This window comes from Brachycentrus maculatus, unplaced genomic scaffold (assembly GCF_059751285.1).
Source record: "Brachycentrus maculatus isolate JH-2025_06_01 unplaced genomic scaffold, ASM5975128v1 h1tg000421l, whole genome shotgun sequence".
Lineage (NCBI taxonomy): Eukaryota > Metazoa > Arthropoda > Insecta > Trichoptera > Brachycentridae > Brachycentrus > Brachycentrus maculatus.
The window spans coordinates 768,135-791,428 of NW_028281169.1; the positions used below are offsets into that span (position 1 = coordinate 768,135).

Below are 23,294 nucleotides of genomic sequence, written 5' to 3' on the forward strand. Positions count from 1 at the left end.
CACACCAACTAATCACCACGGTACATCAGTGTTCCGCGGCACACACGCGGCGGGACAATGATCTATATAATAATAATAATTTTGGATAATTTATATTGCCCCATTTTCGTAAAATTTTCGCTTCACTGCGGTTTATATAGATTCAGATACTGAAAGTTAAAATTGATTTTAATCTAGAATGATATCTCAGGTTAATGATTTCCTGGAAAAACATCGTAAATGCCAGGTAAATAGATTCATTGTTTGATTTTAGTAAACTACTCAAAATATACCTGTGATCCTTTACTTAACTAGTGTTAACGATGATTTTTTTTTTCGACCAAAAAAGGGCCGAAACGGATATTCAAAAACCGTAGATAACAGGATTTGTTTATCGGTAAAAAATTAAGATACATATTACATGGTTATCACTGCATTATTTCTATATGTTGCCTCGGTGCTTTCACAGATTGGACGTCCGTCGTAAATTTTACGATCGTCCTGTAATCTAGGGTTGATCAAACGGTGAAACAAAATATAACAGTGATTTTTTGTCAATTCCAGATTGCCCGTTCCATGGTTGATATACGGCATCATCTACGGACGGCCCGTGGAGGTGAACTCGGTGGGAATGGTGTGCAGCATCGCCATCCTCTTCATGATGCTGCTGTTCGTGATCATGTCCATCGCGTGCTTCCACTGGAAGATGAACAAGAGCCTCGGCTTCACCATGTTCCTGCTGTACTTCGTGTTCGTGGCGGTCAGCCTGGGCTTCGAGTACGAGTTCCTCGTCTGCCCCGTCTAGGCGGCCGGTGCGACGGCTCCGAACAAAGCAATAAACTTTATTATTACAAATAGGTCTCTTATAGTGTTAATAATCTAGGGAGACTAGCTGGTGTCGTCAAATTTGACAGGTGAGCCGTGATATTGGCGACAAACGACTCGGCACCGTCACTTTTGGTATATCGACAAGCGACCGGCCTCGGAAGGTCCTCTTGAATCGTCAATTTTCCTCTAATATGAAGTTTTTAATCCTCTTCAAATAACAGTATTCCTCATTCGTCACTTTCTACGAGTATTCGTCACGTTGATTAAAGTAAAGATTTCGGAAAAGATTCGTAGCTTTAAATATAATATGTGCGTAATTCTTTAAAACCTCCGGTATTTTTAAAAATTGTATTGTAGCTTTCGAATGAAATTACTTTTTTATATCGATTTTATTTTCCATGTAGAATCGGTTTTACATTTTTCGTTAATATGTGTTCGTAATCCTTATTGTTATGTAAAAGTTTGTTTTTGCAATGGTGGTGTGATTGGTTTTTGACATAAGAAAAGGAATGAATTTATTTAGATCGATTTAATCTTCCGTGGATGAAGTGGCAAGTCAAAACTAACGAACGAGTATTTCGTATTTCATATGTAACGAAATGCAAAAGTGAAAGCCTATGGCAACACTAAAAGGTACTTACTTACTAACTTACAAAGTGTTGCTAGTTTCTCACTGTAAATTTCGCTACCAAATTTCAAATCGGACATTTTAAAATGTCTTCTGTCAAGTGGGGTTATTTTTTAACCAAATGGATATGAATTTTCATAGCAGTTTTCTTGGGTTTCGTCTGTTTACTGTCTTAAAATTTCTTATACAATTAGTACATTTATTATCAAAATCAATATACATAAGTGTATTTTATGCTAGTACTCTTTTCTGGTTTCGTGACCAATATAATATTGACAATTTATCAAATCATAACACTACTTTTCGTAATGTTTTACACTTGTATTAGGGATGCCGAAAAATCGTTTAATTTTTTTTAAAGTTAATTTCTGGCAGCACAATTTCGCTATGGATCTGTCAAAACAATTTTCATTCGTGATTATGTAAGTACATAAAACGTCACAGTTTTCAGTTATTGTCCTGTTTTTCAGGTAATAGTCCATGAATCCCGAAAGGGCACTTCGGGACACATGATTATCCCAGCTACGCCGGTTTTTAATGAAGTTTAAACTATGGGGTTAGTAATTAAATTAAATTGAATTTATTAGCTATTTTATTTTACACATTACGTTGCTACGCATTCCTCTGAGTGTACGCATCCTTCTTTTGCCAACTTCATCCTACGCCTCAATACATTTGAGCTGGTACCAGGACTCCGTTTTCGACCGCTAGTTTATCAGATTGAAGTATTTTTTCCAACCCTCATTCGCATCCGATGGTGCATAGGGCAGTGCATCATATAAACTTAGTGTTATCTTAATCGTTAACACATGAAAAAAAGGTTATCAGCCCTCCGCTTCAGGTATTGAATTGAAAAAATAACTTTGACATATTTATTTGACCCCCAACCCCCTGGGATTCGAACCCGGGACCTCCAGTTTGGTAGCCGAGCGTGCTGACCATTACACCACGGAGGCGGACTGACAGATAAAGTATGTCGGATAATATTTACATATTACAAAATTAGCCTTGTAAATAACTGACACTGATATAAGAGTTTCTGCTCAATAAAAAGCTTCTTTTCATCTCACCAATAGATGTCTCTAGTGAAGTTCTAGTGATTCAATAACAATGTTTCTGAATTGGTTCATACATATAGAACTTCCAAGAATTTGAGTAGTGTGGTTGTCAATAATGGGTAGAATTGGTGAATGTTACACGTGTGTAATGTGATCACTTCAACCAACCTATGACGGTTGCCAGTCCCGTAAATGCCCAGACTTCCATATTCTTCTTCATCTTTGATGGGATGTCAAAAAAATAACTGACACTGTCAGTGTTCGTTTGTTTTTTACTCGTTTAGATTTGAAAATTTAGAGCCATTTAAAAAAAACAATGGAATAGAAGTTTTCGGTGTCCCTACTATGACTATTCTTCTCATCTGGTTGGCGACTTGAGAGGTAAGATTGATATTTTGTTAGGATTCCGATAGTTGCGAATGATTTGTGTGTAATGCAAGTGCGGCTCGTAAAATGGCCCAGAGATGTGAACGGAATGAAAAGTATTGAATTTACGCTTCATTTTATATTGACACAAAATGTGTAAGGTATTGAAAATTATAGGAGGAAAACGTCTTGAAGTGTGTGTAAAATAGTGTTTCTGAAATGTTATAATGGTTATAGCGTACCCGTAATAATATTACATATACATACAAATATATAGTAGAATAGTTGGATCTTTTCTATACAATTTTTCATAAATATTTATTCAAATCTGTAGATAAACAATATTTACAAATCTATCAAAGTATCTTAGAGTGTAGCTAGGGAAGTCGTGGCAATGGAATCTCTATTTAGGATATTTCTCGGAAATTAGTCGCTTGTCGCCAATATCATCGGTGCTCAGTTTGAGTTAGGGTCTGTTGTACACCTAGTTGTGACAGTTGGGGTCAGTTGTACACCTATCTGTGACAGTTAGGGTCTGTTGCACACCTATCTATGACAGTTGGGGTCAGTTGTACACTTATCTGTGACAGTTAGGGTCTGTTGTAGACCTAGTTGTGACAGTTGGGGTCAGTTATACACCTATCTGTGACAGTTAGGGTAAGTTGTACACCTAGTTGTGACAGGGTCAGTTGATCATTCGATAAGGTCACCAAGTCGGTTGTCCATCTAGTTGTGACAGTTGGGGTCATTTGTATATCTAATTGTGACAACTAGCGTCAGTATAATATCCAAAAACTACAGTTTGTGTCGAATACCTGGTTGTTATAGTTGAGGTCATTGCAATACCTGATTGTGACAGTAAAGGTCAGTTGTGTGCCTAATTATTACAGTTGGCATCAACTGTTTACCTGGCTAGGCGATTGGGTCAGTTGAATACCTAATTATGACAGTCGGGGTCGGTTGTAGACCTAGTTACGAAGGTCGGGGTCAGCTGTGTTCCTGGTTGTCACAGCTAGGGTCAGATGTACATACAGGTCAGAGCTCCCGGAGTGGTCGAGTACTATACCGGACACCATCCAAGGTCTCTACCAAACTTTCCTACACACTTTGGCACTCCACAGACTGTAGACACACTTCTATTCTGCATTCTAATAGTCTGTAAATTTCAACCACACTGACCATCTATTATAACCCTGCAGTGAAGCTGAAAATTAGTAAAAAAGATTCTACTAAAATACTGGGTGATGTAATGTGTATTACATTTTAAAACACATTCTGTCAAATTAAAATTAATCGCTTATTGGAAGACAGGTACTTACAATATTAAGTAAGGTAGATTACAAAATAACAAAAACAATGAAACTTCACTTCATAAATGACTTTCCAACAGAACTGTTCTTTAGTAAATATCTTAAATATGATAAAAATCTATTGTTAACTTGCAGAATGGAAGTGTGTCGAATTCAAATATTAACATACAGGATATACCTAACCAAAACGTACAGCATAGAAATGTGTGTCACAACTTACAAGATAGACCCAAACAAAACTACTGAAAGGGATTAAAATGTGTCCGATCTAATCTAAACTTGCAGGAAAAAATGTGTAGGACCTAACCAACCACGCAGGATCCAAATTAAAACTTGCAAGATGGACTTTACCAAAAGCTGCAGGATCAAAAGTGTCGGACGTAACGTAACCTCGCGGGATGGAAATGTGTCTCGACAGCCTCATGCCAGGACATATCAGCCTTCACAGGGCTTCGGTCTTCCTTGGGGCCCGCCGGCAGGTGGCCCCCGACGGATTAGTAGTGTTTATATGGACTCCCGCCCGCAGGGCTGCGAGCACCGGTCGGGTGGCCCCCACTCGTGCGAGTCTAGCCTGGTAGGTTGTGAGGGATGTACCACTTTTCATTGCATTCTCTTCTCTCGCCCCCAAGAAGTTTTTTCTCCAATTCTTCTATATTAAAGGTACGAGTAAGATATTGTATTTTAGGTAGCCCATTGTTACTAGAGAAATTGTTTTTATATAAAAGAGAATTATTGAAATGTACGTCAGAATATTATGTATATTTATATATATATGTATGGCAACTGTTCAAAGCGCCCGCCTTCGAGGTATCCCATTCCGTTTAGTTATATACGCATACAAATCATTTTCAAATGTACCTAAGTAATAAACATCGAATACGTTTTGTAACATTTGAGCTTATACCTACAAGAGCGATTTTTATACAAATTTATTACAAATTATCTTTAAATATTTTGTTGAGAACTAACAGTATTATTAAATGTTATATATGGTGTATATAATGCCCACATAGTTCATTTTTAGTACTCCCGTGTAGAAGTCACAAATTTTTGTAGGCCACTTCAGGATTATAATTCAGATATCAGACGGTTATAATTCGCCAGATAGCCGATGGTTATTGTTATCATCCACCATATTCTGTTAAAGCTCCTTTATTTGAACACTGACAGAATTTTCGTTTGGAATCCCAATGAATTTTACTATTGGTTGTATCTTTTGATACAAAACTTTTGATAATTCATAATTTGACAAAATAAAACTAAAAACATCAAGTAAAATCCAAATTAAATCATAACAAAATGTATAATTAAAATGTAACTTTGTTTTAAAATCACTATAAATAGTTTTATAGTGATTAATTTATAGTGATTTTAAAACAAAGCAACATTTTAATTATAAAATGGAAAATCACAAAGTTAGTGCTTCAAATATAAATTGTATAGGTACATACATAACAAAATGTTTTAATTCAGGTGAATGATCAAATAAACTCCTTGAAGTTGGTATTTTGTAATCAATTATGAATTATATTATATTTAATCTTGTGCCTTTCAAATTCGAATGAAAATGCTTTTACTGTAGTTCAGTAATCTGTCAGTTAAACGAAACTTTTGATAATTCGTAATTTGATAAAATAGAACTTAAATTATCGCAAAAAAATGTTGAATCCTAACAAAGAGTGTTAATTCAGATGAATTATTGAATCAACATTCAAGAAATCTGATGGCGAAAACTGTTTGGCAATACGATAGTTATAACTGTTTGGTAATTTGACAGCTATATGTAATTTTTAGTGATTTAACAGTTACTACCTATAAATTAACAACTATCAGTATCAATAACAATACACAGTTTTAATCCAAAGTTTACAACTGTACGGTGAATAGGAAAATAGAAGACCTTTATTGTATGCATTCAAATATAGAAAAAGTTTATTATATTCCTGGCCAGCATTCTCCCATGATAATTGAATATCAGTTTGTGACTACTACGCAGTATCTATGTTTTTGTTATGTGTGAATGAATGAGCGGGGTTTATAAAAAGGGAGAGATATGTTGTGAATATTAAAGGTGCTCGATGTAAAAAGGAAAAAAAATATATTTACAAATTCTGTGTATGTAGATAGTATTGAAATGGTACCTACAAAAAATTATATATTCTGTTTGTATGAGATTGGTTTAAAGGAAATATTGGGTTTCGAGTGACGGGATGTTTGGTGAATGTTTCACTGCTTACCCCGGCAGGTCACAGTGTGAATGGTTCCTTTGTAGATAATCTGACTGTTTCCCCGTTCTAGTCGTTAATGGAGAGATTAGATCACAAGATGGGTTACCCCGAAGGCGCGTCTTTGGCCACACGGTTCTAACATGTACGCACACAAATTTGACACAGCATTATATTGTGTGGTGAGCAAAGATTTGTATAATGTATATTTTATGAGAACATCTCAAGGGACTGTTACTAATATGTATATTTTATAAAACAAACAATTTTATTCCACATAATGCCGGAGCCGGACTTGATGACTTATTTATTAATGCCATGTTTTTTGTTATTTCTATACAAATCGCACCAATTATACTAGGCATGTTTGTTAAAAAAAACTATTAATATGTTTTATTTTAAACTACCTGTAACCGTCCACGCATTGTTGTGGCTCAGTCTGGTTGAATGGAAATAAAATAAAATAGAAAGCATGCATTTCTAACATTTTTAATTTACAATGCTTGCGAAGCTATGAGAATATTAATAATCTATGAAAAAACAATGCTAGGTGCCTGCCATGAGGAATGTTTAGTATTGTTAAAAAAACTGTTTTTCATAAAAAGTATATTTTTACCTGTGTCAGGTAAAAACAACTCACCAGTTTATAGAAAAAACACCTGCGTACAACATTGTATCAAAGCATTCGCTGGATAACTTCTAAGATTGAAGATTTTGAACAATCATTTTTAATAGTACATTACTTTTCATATTTAAATTACTGTCCTCTTAATCACGTATTCTGGGTCATATTGACCCGATACTGTGAGCTATAAAAGCGCATTTTCCCCATGACAAGTTATTACACCAAGTTTTGTTATTCCTAATTATTGTTATATCTAAAATGATTGGTGAAAAGTGTTCATGTGTAATTCCATTTTTAGGCAAGTTATTTTTCACATACACAATTGTTGCAGTAATAAATATAATAAGGAAATATATCATAGAACGCTAGGTTTTAACTATTTTTCATAGAAATCTTGTCAAAATAATAAACTTATCATTATAATCTTACAATTCTACGCTTATTCTACTTAAAATAAGTAATTTTTCTCTATTTATAACACTATTATTTTTATTACTGCATACATTTTGTATGAATTAATTTTGGTAAGTGCACGGCTCCTTAAAAGAGTTTTCTTTATTCATATTATGTACCGTAAAGTGGGTATACTTTGCACCATGGGTGATACTTTGCACCACCTTCTGTAAAGAAATTGTAGAGCTGGTCATCTCTGATACATGTCATTTTTCATTCTACTTTCTATTATTTCTGATAGATGGCACTTCAATCTACTTTTAAGTTTACAGAAGTAACAGTCGGTCGCTATTGCTTCAATGCGCTTTTCCTGTCCGAACGTAAAGAAAGTTTTCTGTCTGAAAATTGTGTCCGAAAAAATCCAGTGGAATCAGTATACTGAAACTAGTTACAACAAGCGAGTGGTCTCTAAATCGTAGGTAGATAGGCCCTGCTTTTCTCAAATGCTGTATTTTTTAGTTACATTGTCAAGTTTTTGTAAAAATAATATTTTTTTAAGAACTGACTTGTATTGACCACATTTGGGGTAACATTGCACCAAGTGCAGAGTATCCACAAAAGGCCATAGTTAATTAATTTGATGAAAAGTCTTAAAACGGCTAATACAACTTGACATGTTTGCTAAATATCTATAGGTTTTGTGTACTTACTTAATTCCTGATGGTATACTTTTTTTTAAAAATGTCAAGAACACACAAACAGCGGCCTTATGCCAGACGATACTGCGATTTTACACCGAAGAGAGTGGAGCAGTGTTTGGAGGCCATTCGAAATGATACAATCAGTCAAAGAAAGGCTGAAGAAAATCCCTAGAAGGACGATTAACTATAAGCTCAAAGGTCAGCACACAAAACCTGTGGGAAAACCTCCGATATGTGACAAGGGCGAAGAGCAATCCTTCGTAAACTGCATAGTAGACATGAGTGAGTACGGTTTCCCAGTGAGTGTTTTTAACAATCGCTACATTCTAATAGCCTATTTGGATAGATTTGGCAGAAGAGTACAAATATTAAAGAACAACGTACCAGGCTCTGAATGGATAAGATCATTTTTGCAAAGAAATAAAACCTTGACTGTTGCTAAAACTGGTCAGTTGCTTAATCGGTTGCCATTAAAAGCGTATGAAAATGACGTGCGCCAGAGTTTTCAACAGTTTTTGGAAGAAAACAGATTCAACCCAAAGAATTCAGTCTTAAAACGCAGGAAAACGATACCGATAGAACCAGGTAAGAGCATTGCTCACGATCCAAATGTCGAAATGAACGTTGACGAGACACAAATGCTACCTGAACCAACTACATCAATGATCCCACCTTCCGCATCGAAACTTCCAGCATATCTAGTATTAACTGATTATAGTTCACACGGAAGCTTTGAGGAAGAGGGAGAAGAACAAAAACGATGACTGAAACCAGTTATCGTATTTGTTCTTCCATTTCATTAGGACCAGTAAAAAAGAAGGTGGAAGAATATGTCGTATTTCATTATGAAGGAGAAAAATTTCCGGGACAGATTTTGGAAATAAAGAAAGACAGAGCTGTTAAATCCATGCAGGAGAGTCTCAAATCGTGGAAGTGGCCGATGAAGGATGACTTTCTTCAATATTCTTGGAAGGATGTAGCGGGTTCCATAAAAGAACCGAAAATGCAATCCAAAAGAGGTTTCTTTACCGTCCCGGAACTTGACCATATTTAGACCTAATTTAATTTTAATTCCTATTACCTATGTAGTACGATATGTTTTATTATCCACCTTTTATTTTATATAATTTTAAACCTTCAGTATTGAAAAAAAAAACATTTTTGTTAGATTTTTCAATATTTTTTTTAAAAAATTTCTATCAAGTGTCTTATTTTTCCATAATTATACAATATTATAATCTGCATTTAGTGAACTGTGAGCCAAAACCCTTCATAAGGTGCAACAAAACTTGTAGGATAGCCTTTACTTTGCATCAATTTGGATTCTAGTACGAAAAGTGTAGAGAAAATATCATGGTGCAAAGTTGTACTTTACCCCGGGATACTTTGCACCAAAATATAAATATAAAAAAAAAATACAGGCAAAATAGATAAAAATTTTAAAACGTATCAGACATGTTACAGGTATATGTGTTATTACATTGCAATAGTTGAAACCTCAGAAAAAGTAAAAAACCTGATCTGAATAGACAATTTTTTGAAAAAATGCAATATTTTGGTGCAATGTATACCCACTTTACGGTATTTTAAAATCCCAACCCTTATATAAATTTTATTTACCTTAGACTTGATGTGTGTAATCATTATTTACTTTGATTGTGTAAAAAATATTGTTATCGATGATGTAAAAATTGTAATGAATATATGTTTTCTTTAATATTGTTGGTACACCGTGCACTTTCAAATTCGGCTCTGGCATTGATTGTTTTAAAACTGCACAAAATTAACAATACCTCATCCAGATTTACTAAAATGGCGTTCTTTCACCGTTTAAAAATTGACCAAAACTGTCAGTTTATCAGATTTTATCCCAGATTGTTTAGTATGCAATTGTAAACAAACATGGATACCCACATTAATATGTATTATTTACGGTATTCATATTTCTGTATTATTTAAACTAAGTAAAAACAATCTGTGATGAAAACTATCTGTTTCTGACAAAATGTCAGTTAGAAAATTGTCAGTATTGGCAAAGAAGAAAACCCCATAATTGTAATTAGAGTGATATTGAGAAGACGTGGGGTGAAATTTGAAGGCATTTGGATGGGGTATGATGTAACATTAAGACAGATAACGCACAGAGACATTGAGGAATAAGGATGTTATTATTAGCGGAGCATCTACGCAGCGTTTAATGTGAAACTGTATTAAGTATACAAGTCCCGCTGTTTGGACAGTATCCCGATGGAGGACATCTCGTTTTCGTGGAAATATTTAAATAGATGAATATATCAAATAACTAGTTTGTTACTAGAATCGTTAAATGAATCTAAGATTATTATATATTTAAAATAGGCAATGTGTTCTGTGAATTGTTTTTCAGGATTCCATCGCGCCGGCCGATCCGGCTCGAGTGCCCCCAAACACCAAAACTTCATACATTTTCTATTGGCATAATGTATTTGTTACAAGTTACGGATAGGCAAAGAAAACACAAGTGCATCTGCGAACCTTCCCTTCCCGTATCCGCTTGATTCCCTCTCCAAATTCTCCGGTTGTTTCCACTGAATTCGCAGTCTCGCTTGTTTGAAAGAATCTTACGAATCCGACGTCCTTAATATTACTCTCTTAGGTAGGAATGTTAACATATTTGAAGTGTTTGCAGCGTGTACTTGGAGTGGTTGCCTGTCTGTAACTAGATTTGTTACCGTCACTATTAGAGTTACCAAAACTCACTTGTTAAATGCAACGGAAGTTTTGTAAAGTCTTTAAGTTATAATGAATGCAAATGGACGCATGCTAACGTAGAATAAGGCTACCTTATGATTTAAGTACATATATCTATCCGCTAAGTGCACAACGAGTGTGATAGTAATCTGAGCGAAGGACAACTGTAATTCGGTTTTATTTGCTACCTCATGTCCTCATGTGTGCATAGAGAAGATATTGCTAGAGGTAGGAGCGCACCTATAGACTAGAACCTTAACGCGACGACTTAGGAGCGCCATATTATATGTTTATTGACATAAAATATGTACTAAGTTAGTTAATCGACATTCTTAAAGATTACGCTTAACTAAATGAATAAAATTTTGAGCACTATTTACTGGTAAATATATTTTTGTTTACATCGGGAAATATATATCTCGGTAGATGTCTTTTACAAGACTCGTTTATGACTAAAGTTACGACGATAGGAAATTTATACTTTGAAGCATTGTTAATGTCCAAATGTTTTAAAGGTGCATTCAATAAATCGCTTTTAAAATTTAACTAATGATAAATATGATAATTTTTAATAAAGTAATATCAAATATGACCAAGAAATAGTTGGATTTATTAGTTTTGAAAATAGTTCAACGTAGAAGACGGCTATTAGCCGTCGATGTGAGTATAATAATAATCCATGATGTCTTATGGAACTTTTTCCCTTTGGTAATTGTAACGTATCTATATTATAATGGAAGCACAGCTTATGATTAAGGAATATGAGAATATTTACAAAAGTTGATATTTAAAGCTATACATTTTATTACCGTAGTGAAGGTCGGGTGGGGAAATATATTTACTAATATGACATAATTTGAAGTAGAAACACTCCACTCTCACACGTGATAGCATTACTTTATAATAATCATAGAGAAAAGTAGGGACTCGCATCTGTCCTTATCTGAGATTTTGATATCTAAATATTAATTAAAGTTAAGGAAACGGTAGCTGAGATATTTATAAGGTTATTTCATTTCTTTAAAAATGTTTAGTAAAAATGCACAAAACAAAGAAAATATATGAATATTGTTGTATAATGCTACGATCCACATTAATCTGGATGAAGATACAGTATATTACGTTTGAATGCTAGAAGATTTCTCAAAATAAACCGCCCACAGCTGTGCACATGTTTCAATCATGGGTGTCACATATTAAGAATTTTAATAACCAATAAACCTTTCTTGTATAGGTATTGAACAGTAGCCATTAATCCAATACTAAATCATGAAGGCTGTTACACAAAAGTGTATTGACAAAACTGTTGATTTTAACATTATCTTTTTTCCTCATTCACACCAATGATGCGTAGAGCACTGCAGTAGACATGGGTCATTTGTGAACAACCGGATATCAATGTTTCATTCAGGTGCAGTGATTGAGCGACTGATCTTAGTTTCGAGTGAATCTTACCCACTGATTCTCTGATTCATATCAATGACAGTGAATTGATGACTTCACAGACTTGTGTTTTTTTTTCTTTTTAAGTCTTTCTCATCTTTTCAGTGAGCTGTTATTTCAGTGACAAAATGAACAGATGATAAAATAATTTAATAAATCTATCATCCTCAATGGTCAGGTCAGGTTACGTGGTTGGTGTTGCAAACTCTGAGTCAGATTTCCAAGGTTTGAGCATTCTATCATAACTTAATTCCTTTTATTAATTACGGCCCCTTTGAAAATAGTATGAAATTTAAATGTTATGTATATTGGTGTATATTATTTAAAAAAAAATAGGCAAAGATGCATTGCTCTATGCATCATTGGGTACTGATAGGGGAAAAAAAGAAGCATATAAAATGATAACAAGCTGCTGTGAATACCAGTTATTTGCAAATACATATACCGGTTGACAGTTGGTAATATTTCACTTCCCTACGGATGGCATTCCACTGGTGTTGCCGTATCATACAAAACTGGTCAAGTTTCCCGTATTTGGTGTTCCTAACCCATCAAAATAAAAGCTTTATCTTCACCTTTATTCAAATTATAAATCTGAAAGCCTCGGTTGAAGATTTTTGCTTTATTTTTAAGATTCCATTATAGGAGATAGAAATCACAGTACATTTCAACTGTCAATTGAAAAGAATATGATATTTTGTACAAGTGTCTGCTTCAGTGTAAAAACTGTTACATGTATAGTAATAGAATATAAAGAGTTATTTTCCTAGAATGTATTATAGGTCCTACTAGAATTAAGCGTTGATTATTTCTTCTCTCATTAGTAACGCTAGTACTCCGACCATGATCAGGGTGGTTTCCAATGCATCGACATCTCTTTTATGAAAGAATGACATTTTACCCTTTTATTTAAAAAAAATGAAATAATTACAGTGATCCCTCGACATTCACGGATGATACTGACTCTCCTCGGTCATTATTGACTATGGCGTAAGTGATTTGCCTCTATTGCTTTTCAGGAGACGCATTTGATGTGCTATCATTTTGTTGAATAATCATATTTCAAGACTATTTTATAATAATAAGATGGAATAAAGTATTGGCAATACGTAAACGTATAATTTATTAACATATAATATATAAACTAGCGCTTACTGCTTTGATCTTAATAATCTATTTATACACATTGAGTTACTGAATCTCATTTACGAATGCTCATTTGTTCAGCGGCTTACTGTTTCACAGTATTACTTTACAAATATATTACTTTATCGCCATCTCTTGAAATTTTTGTGCAGTGATAGACCTGAAATACCTTGACAGTAAGTGCATATGAAAAGAATCGGAGATAACATTCTCGAAATGTTATATTTTTTTAAAATATCATTTCAAAATTGATAGTACATTTTTTAAGTAATAATTTTTCTATTGACATGTATGTACATATTGCTCACTCCTTTCAAGAACATCATAAATAAAAAATTGTCAGTTTTCAGTTGTGCATGTTTTCGGAATGTCCAGAAAATGTCAGAAAATCCCAGCAAAAGAGGCATATTTTTAACTTAATATTTACCCGCTACAGGGCAGAAAGTGTTGTTTTTGCATTTTGAAGAAAAGGTGTTGTTTTTTTTTTTTTTTTAAATATACTAAATATTTTTCAAATATAGAAAAAAAACCTTCAGGTTTTACCTAAAAACATTTGATGCACAGTAAAAAATTCAATAAGTGTATTTTATTTTATTTAATGCATTGTATTATATTTTTAAGCTTTAAAAACATTTTCCAGAAAAAACAACTTTTTTGATTTATGACGTTATTGAAAGGAGTGAGCGATATGTCAAAAATCTACGCTTACCTGAATTGATTATGGACTCTGGCTGAAAATAAAGAAAGAGGGTTTATTGTAACTATTTCATCCATTGCACAACATTGGCTCTTCAAATTACAACAGTAAAGTGTGTAGGTATACATATTTATGTTTTTATACTTATAATTAAAGGAAGATTTTTCAAATCATAGATGTCCTTAAAAACTTTATCATGATAGAGATGAACTACTGACTGAATTTTAACCATGAAATATTTTTTCTTCCAAATTCCTGTAACATTTATATGTTCACATCCTTAGTCATGCTGCCATATTAAGCAAAGAGGAGTGATTGATGCATAGAGACTGGTTCAGAATTTTAGCATTACTTGCTATATTTTTCTTCTAACTATCCACACCCAATGGTGCGTAGGGCAGTAGGGCACTGTTTCACATAGATGCAGTGTTGTTTCGATTGTAAAGTACACAAAGGCAATTAATCCTGCGCTTCAGGTACTATTCCAGAGTGATATATTAAATAGATATTATATTGAAAATTGCTAATATATATTTTTACCCCCCTGGGAATCGAAGTCAGGATCTCCAGCATGGTAGCCAAACACTCTAACTATTACACTAGGGAGGGAAACATATCTACTTTGCATAAAATACTAAGCAACCTGAATTGTTGTATAAATTTGACGCTCTGTAGGCAGGTTCCTTGATATTGATGGCTTGTATATTTTGGAATAAACCACTTGTCCCTACATAGAGTTAAACAAGTTCTGAGAGCATTCTTTTGCTTTCTGATAAATTGTTAATCTCTGACAGGAATATACCGGTAATGATTGGTTGCTAATAGTTCCTGATCGGTGGTATCACGAAGTGCCGACTTACGATAAAATGTTAAATTCTTAATGGGAAATATCTCAAGTTTGCCTATGTACATATCCCTTCGAGCTTAGTATGGCAGCATACATGAAAGTTTAAAAATAAATCATGTATATTACACCATTGGGAGTTATTCATGTTGAGGAAAACATGCAGAAAAAAATTACAGGAAGTGAAATGTTATGTTACCAAACCTTTTTATTTTGTTAATTAATTTAAACATTGTACATTTATTTCACAAATGAGCAATAGAACTTACTTAAACCTGCATCATTCTAATAATTTAATAGACTCTTGATGTCATCTTTATAATACACATACCAAACTAATGGATAGTCCTGTAAGTAGGGCATTACGGAAGCTTTTTCGTGTTGCCCACAGATGGCAGTGAACTATCAGTTCAAATTTATAAATCACATGCCAACTCCAAATTTGCGACCTCAACATCAATTTAAGATGTTGAGATTTTAAGTTTTAATAAGGTATCATAAGTCATTTATTTTGTTTTTGAACCAGCTTCATATTTAATAAAATATGTATTAAATAAAAAAAATTGAGATGACTAAATTCAACAAATTTAGTGCAGATCTGACTTTGGTATTGTCATTATGAAATACTTCATAATGACAATACTAAAGTCACAGACCTGTACTAAATTAATCACATTTAATGCCGGCATTCAAAATTTGTTATTATTGTTATAAATATATATCGTTAGGTTACTTTGAAATGGTTCTAACTTATAGAAAACCCTATCACTGTATTTCAATTCAGTGGTGACATTTCTACCATTTGGAAAAATCACATCTTTTGGACATCTTTATTTCTTATTTTAAACACTCATTTTATTAAAAAATCCTCTACTTTACTAAGTTCAATACCATTAAGATGACACACTGAATTAAGTATATAATTACCCTAAATCAATAAAACATTTTATCTGTGCGTCTCTCTCACTCTTAACCAAGTGCCAGAATTACTATCGCAGAAGCGGCACGAGTGAAATGCAAATATATTTTTGGCGATTATGATGGTCGCCATGATCAATATAGCCCAAATTTTATCATGTGACTGTACGAAAGATTATTTTCACAGATGTCAATAGTATAAAAATTAAGCTACATTTTAAGCTGAAAATCATTATGATGGCAACACTGCCCAGAAAAAAATGCAGGCTTTGTATATTTAGTTAGGACGTTTTTTTTATAGTAACCTAATGGTATTACCACAACGAAGTTACTTCAAAATACATATTAAATCATTTCCCCAATCCTTTAGCGATAAAAACCCTGATTATTAAAATTAAAATACTTAATATATGTATTACTGAAGAGTTTAAAAATGTTATACTGTCACATGTGACATGGAATCTGATGTAAAAAGTATTGTTTGAGATGGGCGTTTTTTGTAATGTCTTTTGAAGGTGCCCTTTTTGACCATAAGCAAAATGTTTAAAATATAATTTTTGAGACCATGTTGTAATTTTCACGCTTATTGATGTAAGAGAAATACATTTTTTGGCAATCCATTCGAGATAGATGATTTAAATAACAAAGAAGGAACCATTCTCATTGAGAAATTGGAAAATAAACTGTTAAATATCAAGATAAATTGTGGAATATAAAGGAAGATGAACATTTTTAACCTGTTGATCTAATTCTTCTAATATTCGCCCGGATCCAGTGACGATAGAGCACTGCATACTATTGATGCGATCTTAACTTGACTGTTAATTTTTAAATAGTCCTGTCCTTGTGTCTGATAAATAAATATACGAGTGAAAAATCTTTTATGTTTATTTTGATAGTGACTTCCAGTATGGGTAGCCAAACATGCTAACTACTACACTGTGAAGGTGGACTAATTATCATTCATTATTATCGGTTAGTTTTCATACTAACCAGCATTATACTATTTAGTTCGACATACATAAGCAATGAGTGTCCATTACATGCTGCTTCTTTTCTCTTTGTCAATGGCATGAATTTTATCTGTGGTCTTTGAAATAGCTTCAATATTAAAGGTAGAAAATCATCTTTCTGTGACACAGAATTCTTGCAAATAAAGATTTTTTTTGCGATCTGGTACTTTACACACTTTGAATGTGTAATATTTACCAGTCCCAAGATGTCTGTTAATAGCTGGAAGCTCTTAAATTACCCAAATCAACAGGTGGAAGTGAGTATGACAAGAATTATTAATTTAATCTCAACATTATAATTCAATGTTTCCATATGTTTTCTATTACGAGTATGGGTATGTGATCCCAGGTTCCTCAGCTGTTATTCTTTGATTCCTTTCTGTATAGCTTTCTAGCAAGAATGTCCTTTAGCAGGCATATATACTACACAAATGAAGGAATTCAGGGAGTAGAACATTATCGCTATACGGGAAAGAAGATTAAAGAGAGATAGGTAGAAAAAGGAAAGGAGTAATGGTTAGGGTACTCGGGGCTACATACCCGTGCTCTTGGACAGTGTGTCTTTGAGCTTTTCTGCCTTTAATGCATTTTAAACATTGATGTGCTTCCTGTTGATGTAAGAGGTTGATTTTCTCATGTAAAATGCCTTGTATCATGCTCTCGCAAAGAGAGCTTACTTGTGCGAGCAAAGGGGCTATTGTTGGACGATTATGATAGTGTAAGTGGGTCGTGTGACGTGTGGACGTCTCAGTTATAGGATGCGAGCGCCGGCTCTCGTGTGTTTGGGGGCACTTCGGAGTGGTCGTGGGATGGAATCAGCGGCGAAGGCCACAGCATGTTATTCATTTTGCCGACAATATTATAAAAATGTAATCAAAATACCAAAAATGATTGTTTTACTCTACCCACCTTCCTGCTCTCCTTAGATTCCTTTAGGACTGTTATCTACAAAACACAAAATGGTTCATTTCGTGCTGCATCTGGTACTGACTTTATGAATTTTGTTTTTACAAGTCATGCTAGTTTAAGCATTGATTGGCATCAAATCGAGATGGAGGACCATATAGTTTATCTATGATTCCCGTGTGCCGAAGAAATTCTTTTTCTGTTATATGAAGTTTTGTTATTACAGGAGGTACAAGGATCAACTGAGCGCCACATTGAGGTTGGCGGGAATCGATGGTGACTGGGAGTCGCGGGCTAGAGACAGAGATGGATGGAGAAGCTCTGTGAGCGGTGTTCACGAAGTCTCTGCGCGCGGCTACCGGCACAACAGAAATGTCGAGGACACGGAGTGCGCAGTGTGTGCTTGAATTATTAAGTCCATAATTGGCATGTTCAGCGACAGCACACTCATTGATAGCTCCACATGCTGAATACAATATACTCGGGTGCGAGTTGGGAGCTCGTAGTATTATATTATATGGTAATTATTTTTTTAAAACAGTTACACCGTGACCTTGCAGTCACTTATCGAGAAAGATTCTATGCTCACAGAGATGGGACTTCGTGACCCGTTGTCATATCATAAGTAAACCAGGAAATCATAAGTAAACCAGGTGATCTGCCATTTTGATTTCAACTTGTTAGTGTATAACAACCATATCTGTAAAATTTAAAAATAGTCTTCTTCTTCTTCTTCTTTTTGTAGATCCTAGGGATCTGTTTGTGCCTCCACATATTGGGATGTTGACTCCCAGATGTCTTTCCATCTTTTCGGAGGTCTGCCTGGGGGTCTGCGTCCTTCAGGGTTGCCTTGGAAGGCGATACGTGGAAGTCTGTCTTCTGACATTCCGTTTATATGTTGAATAATAGTAATAGTCAGTAAAAAAGTAACAGTAATAGCTAAAACCAAATATCTGTTAACCAGTGTTCTAAGGACCAGTTTAACCACTTGTGTGATTTGCCCGAATATAATTCTGGTAGGTATTTTGCTGACACAGTGATTTGCCCGAACCCAGTTCGAGCACATCGTACACGAAACTTTTTATAGTGATTTGCCCGAATTTAAGTTGTGTTGAGTACATGTATTGTAATTTGAGCTTTCGAGAACAATTGGTCACTGGCTACTGGCCGCCCAGTTAGTTTGTGTGCTGTATTATCGTGTCGTGTGTATTAAATGTTTCGTATTTACGTATTACGTATATATTTTTATCTATTTATTTTATTTTAGTTCCTGCCCGAAATGGCAGATTACGAAAGTGACGAGGAAGTATTGATAAGTAAATCGGAAGATGAGGAATTTTCGGAATCTGATGATGATAGTGATGTTGACGACTCGGAAGATGAGGATGTCAATATGCCTTTTTTTTAAATTACCTAACGTTTGACTCTGAAATCTAGCTACGGCTTATGCAACACCGCTTATCATGTCCCTACTCAGGCTTCAACTTTATAAGTTTCATAGTCTATGGCTACTCGTGAGTAGATTTACTCTTTATGTTTAAAGTTACTATAATTTCATTTAATTCATGAGTGAAAATTCTAAGCAAAAACACTCGCTATCTCGCTAGAGGCACGAGTTTATACATTTCATTGATTCTAAGTTAGCAGAGAAGTTAATTAGGTGTTTGATTTTTATTCTTGATTTTACTCAGGTAGTGATTATGACATTATGCCTAGTGAATTTGTAGAAATAAATATGGAAAATCCACTAGCACCACCTCCGAAGTTTCCTTATCTCAAGACTGCTGGTATAAATTTACATTTTGATAATCACGCAAAAATACTTCGAGTATTTTTGGGACAAGGAAATTATGGATATAATTACAACTGAGGTAAACAGATATTCAGATCAATTTTATCATGGCACAATTCTCAAGAGATTTTCTCATTTTAAAAAATGGAATCCAATGGTAAATTCCAAATTATTTGTTTTTTTTTGCTGATTTATTGTATTTCAAAAATGATAAAAAACATAATAGTGAAAAAAAGGATGGCTTTTTTTTGACCCACTTTTTTCCAAGAGGTTGACCACAGAAGTAGTGAATATCTATTGAATACCAGTTCTTAAGAACGGGCCTCCACTGGATACTTGGGAGAAATAAGAAATAAGGAACCATGTTTGTTACTTGGCAGAAAGAAGGAACCATATTTGTCAGTTTGTATCTTGCATAATGAGGTGATACGTTATTGTATTATCACTTGGAAATTTTGTTAACAGGTTAAAAAAAAAATCAGTTATTATAAAAAGAAAGATTTATTTATATCAAAGATAGAACATTTTTAACACAGGTGAGATATGAAATGTTAGAATGGAATTTGACCTATAATAATATTTGCCTTTTAATTTTACATTATAAACTCACAAAAAATTTGCACATCCACAAACATATGGCTGAATATTTTCAGCGCCAAAAGTCAGAAGAAAGGAATAAAACTATCATATATATTCAGTACATATTCATTTACAGTACAGTACAGTATTCATTTACACATCTTATTGCCACACAGGCGAATGTCCGCACAAATGTGAATGAGGTACAATAAATTTTGTCTACCTTTTGGTAGTGTCTTTAGTAAGTATTTTCCATCTTGTTTTGCAGTTATCTGTTCATCGACAGTTCTTGGTCAGTCAGCAAAAATCAATTTGTGTTTGTCATACGTTATTTTTGTTTACAATTAATTATGGCGGCTCATGGTGAAGCAGCCTTTCTGTAATGTCACAAGGTTGGCTATTCTCCTATATCTATGGTCCATTGAGATTCTGAAAATACTAGGTGGTCCACCATTTGTATTTCTTAAGACATTGGAGTGTGTGCCGATAGATTTTTATCAAATGTGTTTTTTTTGTTGTTATGTGCGAATTATTACAATTTATTGCCGATATTATCAAAATAAAAAATATTTTTACAGCCAATGCTATCTTCAGCTTAGAATTTTATTGATAGAATTCACTCCATTTCTGCTGTTTTTTTATTAGCTTTGATTTAGGGTAAGTGAAAACAGCCCATTTGAAATTCGTTTCTTGATAACAAAACAGATGTGATATTTCGCTGTGTGAATATTTTAAAGTTTCTAGGTACCTACCTACCTTCTCCATATTTGTAAACTTTTTCATAAGTCTCTATATTATTATTAAATATAAAATATGAATAATAAAATACTTTTATTAATTTATTAAATACCAATATTAGTAAATAAAACAAGTAATTGCATGAATTTCTGCTGCAAGGGTTTCTACCGGGATTCCTAACTTAAAGACTGTAACTACATAGAGTAGATAACTTTGACTTTGCTTCTGAACTTTCATGACTTTGGCATTTTGAAACTGGTTGTTGATTAGCATTATCAGGAATTCAATGGAAAATAAAAAGGATAAATATTCAAGCAGTTGAGAAATTTGTCCTACCCTATTTGATGTAATAATTTCATGACCTTTATTTAATTTTAGGTAAACTGTTTCAACCAACTTTTAATTTGATTGTACATTTTAATCCTTCACATAGATGGCGTTCGAACTACTTAATCATTAACTTTCAAAAGTAGGTAATTTTAAAATTCTATTATGATACTATTGCAGTTCAAATAATGCAGGTAGGTAGGTACCTAGTGTATTTGTCCATTTTGATAGATTAATTTGACTACAATAAAAATAGCATAACATAAGCCTTGACTTGGTGTCGGAATATATGTTAAAATTCATAACCTAAAAATATTAATATTTATTTCTACATCAGTAACATTGTTATCACAACACTACACAGGAAGAGTAGGTTTTTTTTCTTTCTATTCCTAAAGAATACAATTCAAAGGATTCCCATAATTTTATAAATCTAAATAGAATAATCGAGCAATTTAAGACAATTTAATATCTATAAATGAAAACGATAAGATATCAATAAACATAGAATCAAATGTATTAAAAATACTACAATAGAGGCAAGCTAGCGTTTGATAAAAAAATGTTAAAAAAAAGTTGCTTAACGCTATTCAACAATTAAAGCCCAAAATTCATTGTACCCAAAACCTAACCTCACAATTTGCAGTATTGCAATATATATTTGTGCAATGTCAGATTGACATTGACTTAATCTGACATTACACAAGTATATATTGCAATACTGCAAATTGTGAGGTTAGGTTTTGGGTATAATGAATTTTGGGCTTTAATTGTTGAATAGCGTCGAGCAACTGGTTTTTTACATTTTTGTATCAAACGCTAGCTTGTGGTATTGTCAAATAATGACAACAGCTACTAACTGTAATTTTTCAATCTTTAAATCATATTTTTTCATTAAATATTGGTCGGGAATCGAATAAGGGTAAATAAATTATTACGCTTTTATCAAAACGTTGATTAAAACTTTGTGTTTACGATTTGACATGTTATAATCTTACATTTCGCCGGTAAATATAATATAATAGTAACAAAAAGTTGACTGGCATAAATTTTGAATCAACCAATGGAAAATTATTTGTATCTACACCAGAGACAATTATCACGAAATATACACATGTAAATATGGATATATGTCCGCCTCCGTAGTGTAATGGTCAGCACGCTCGGCTACCGTTCTGGAGGTCCCGGGTTCGATTCCCAAGGGGGGTAAAATAAATATAAGTGATTTTTTCACTGTCATATTTATTCAATATTACCCTGGACTGGTACCTGAAGCGGAGGGCTGATCACCTTTCCTTCATGTGTAAACGATCAAGATAACACTGCGTTTATATGACGCAGTGCCCTATGCACCATTGGGGTGCGGATAAGGGTTTTATTATTATTATTATTAAATATGGATATAAATTATGATATCTTCAGGTTTTCTGACATATGAGTTTTACACTTGCAAACCACGTTGTGTTAAATTATTTAGTTTTTTTAACCAATGGCGCCAATCGGTAGAAAATAAAAAATATTAACGTCCATATTTAACATAATTTGCCAAAACTCGTTAAGTAAGGAACAAAATGGAATGGAGAAATCAATACTCTTCCAAAAATCGGTATGCCAATCGACAGTTCACTTCAAAAAAGCTCAAATCAAAAAAAATATTAAATCTTCTACCGACTGCCACCATTGGCTAAAGAACTTAAATTTTTTAAAAACATGGTTTGCAAGTGGACATGGACATGGAGTGCTGGTCATTACTCGTAACTACAAAATATAATGATTTTGACCGATTGAAGATAGAGGATACAAGAAGTGATATACATGTAATATTTAGAATGTTAATCATCACTTTACTACAAGATAAGTTTGTAAAAATTAAGATAAGTAAAAATAAAAAATTTGAATCAAACATATCGTAGTCGTACAGGAGAAAGTGACCAACTAACAAAACGTGAAATGTTCAGGAGGGTCATTTAAACCACTTTTGCTTGGCAAGAACCTAAACATTAGAGCAGTTAGTCATTTTATATAAATCAATATATCATACTTCCAAG

General features: G+C 33.6%; 1 protein-coding gene across 1 annotated transcript in view; it reads left to right on the forward strand.

The window, feature by feature from the left end:
* Positions 1–11,901, forward strand: part of Nckx30C (solute carrier family 24 member Nckx30C) — a 108,548-nt gene extending 96,647 nt beyond the window's left edge. The window contains exon 6 of the mRNA XM_088271208.1: positions 544–11,901. Coding sequence (XP_088127334.1) covers positions 544–784 — 241 coding nt within the window. The 3' untranslated portion in view covers positions 785–11,901. The remainder of the gene's footprint in view (positions 1–543) is intronic.
* Positions 11,902–23,294: the final 11,393 nt, after the last annotated feature.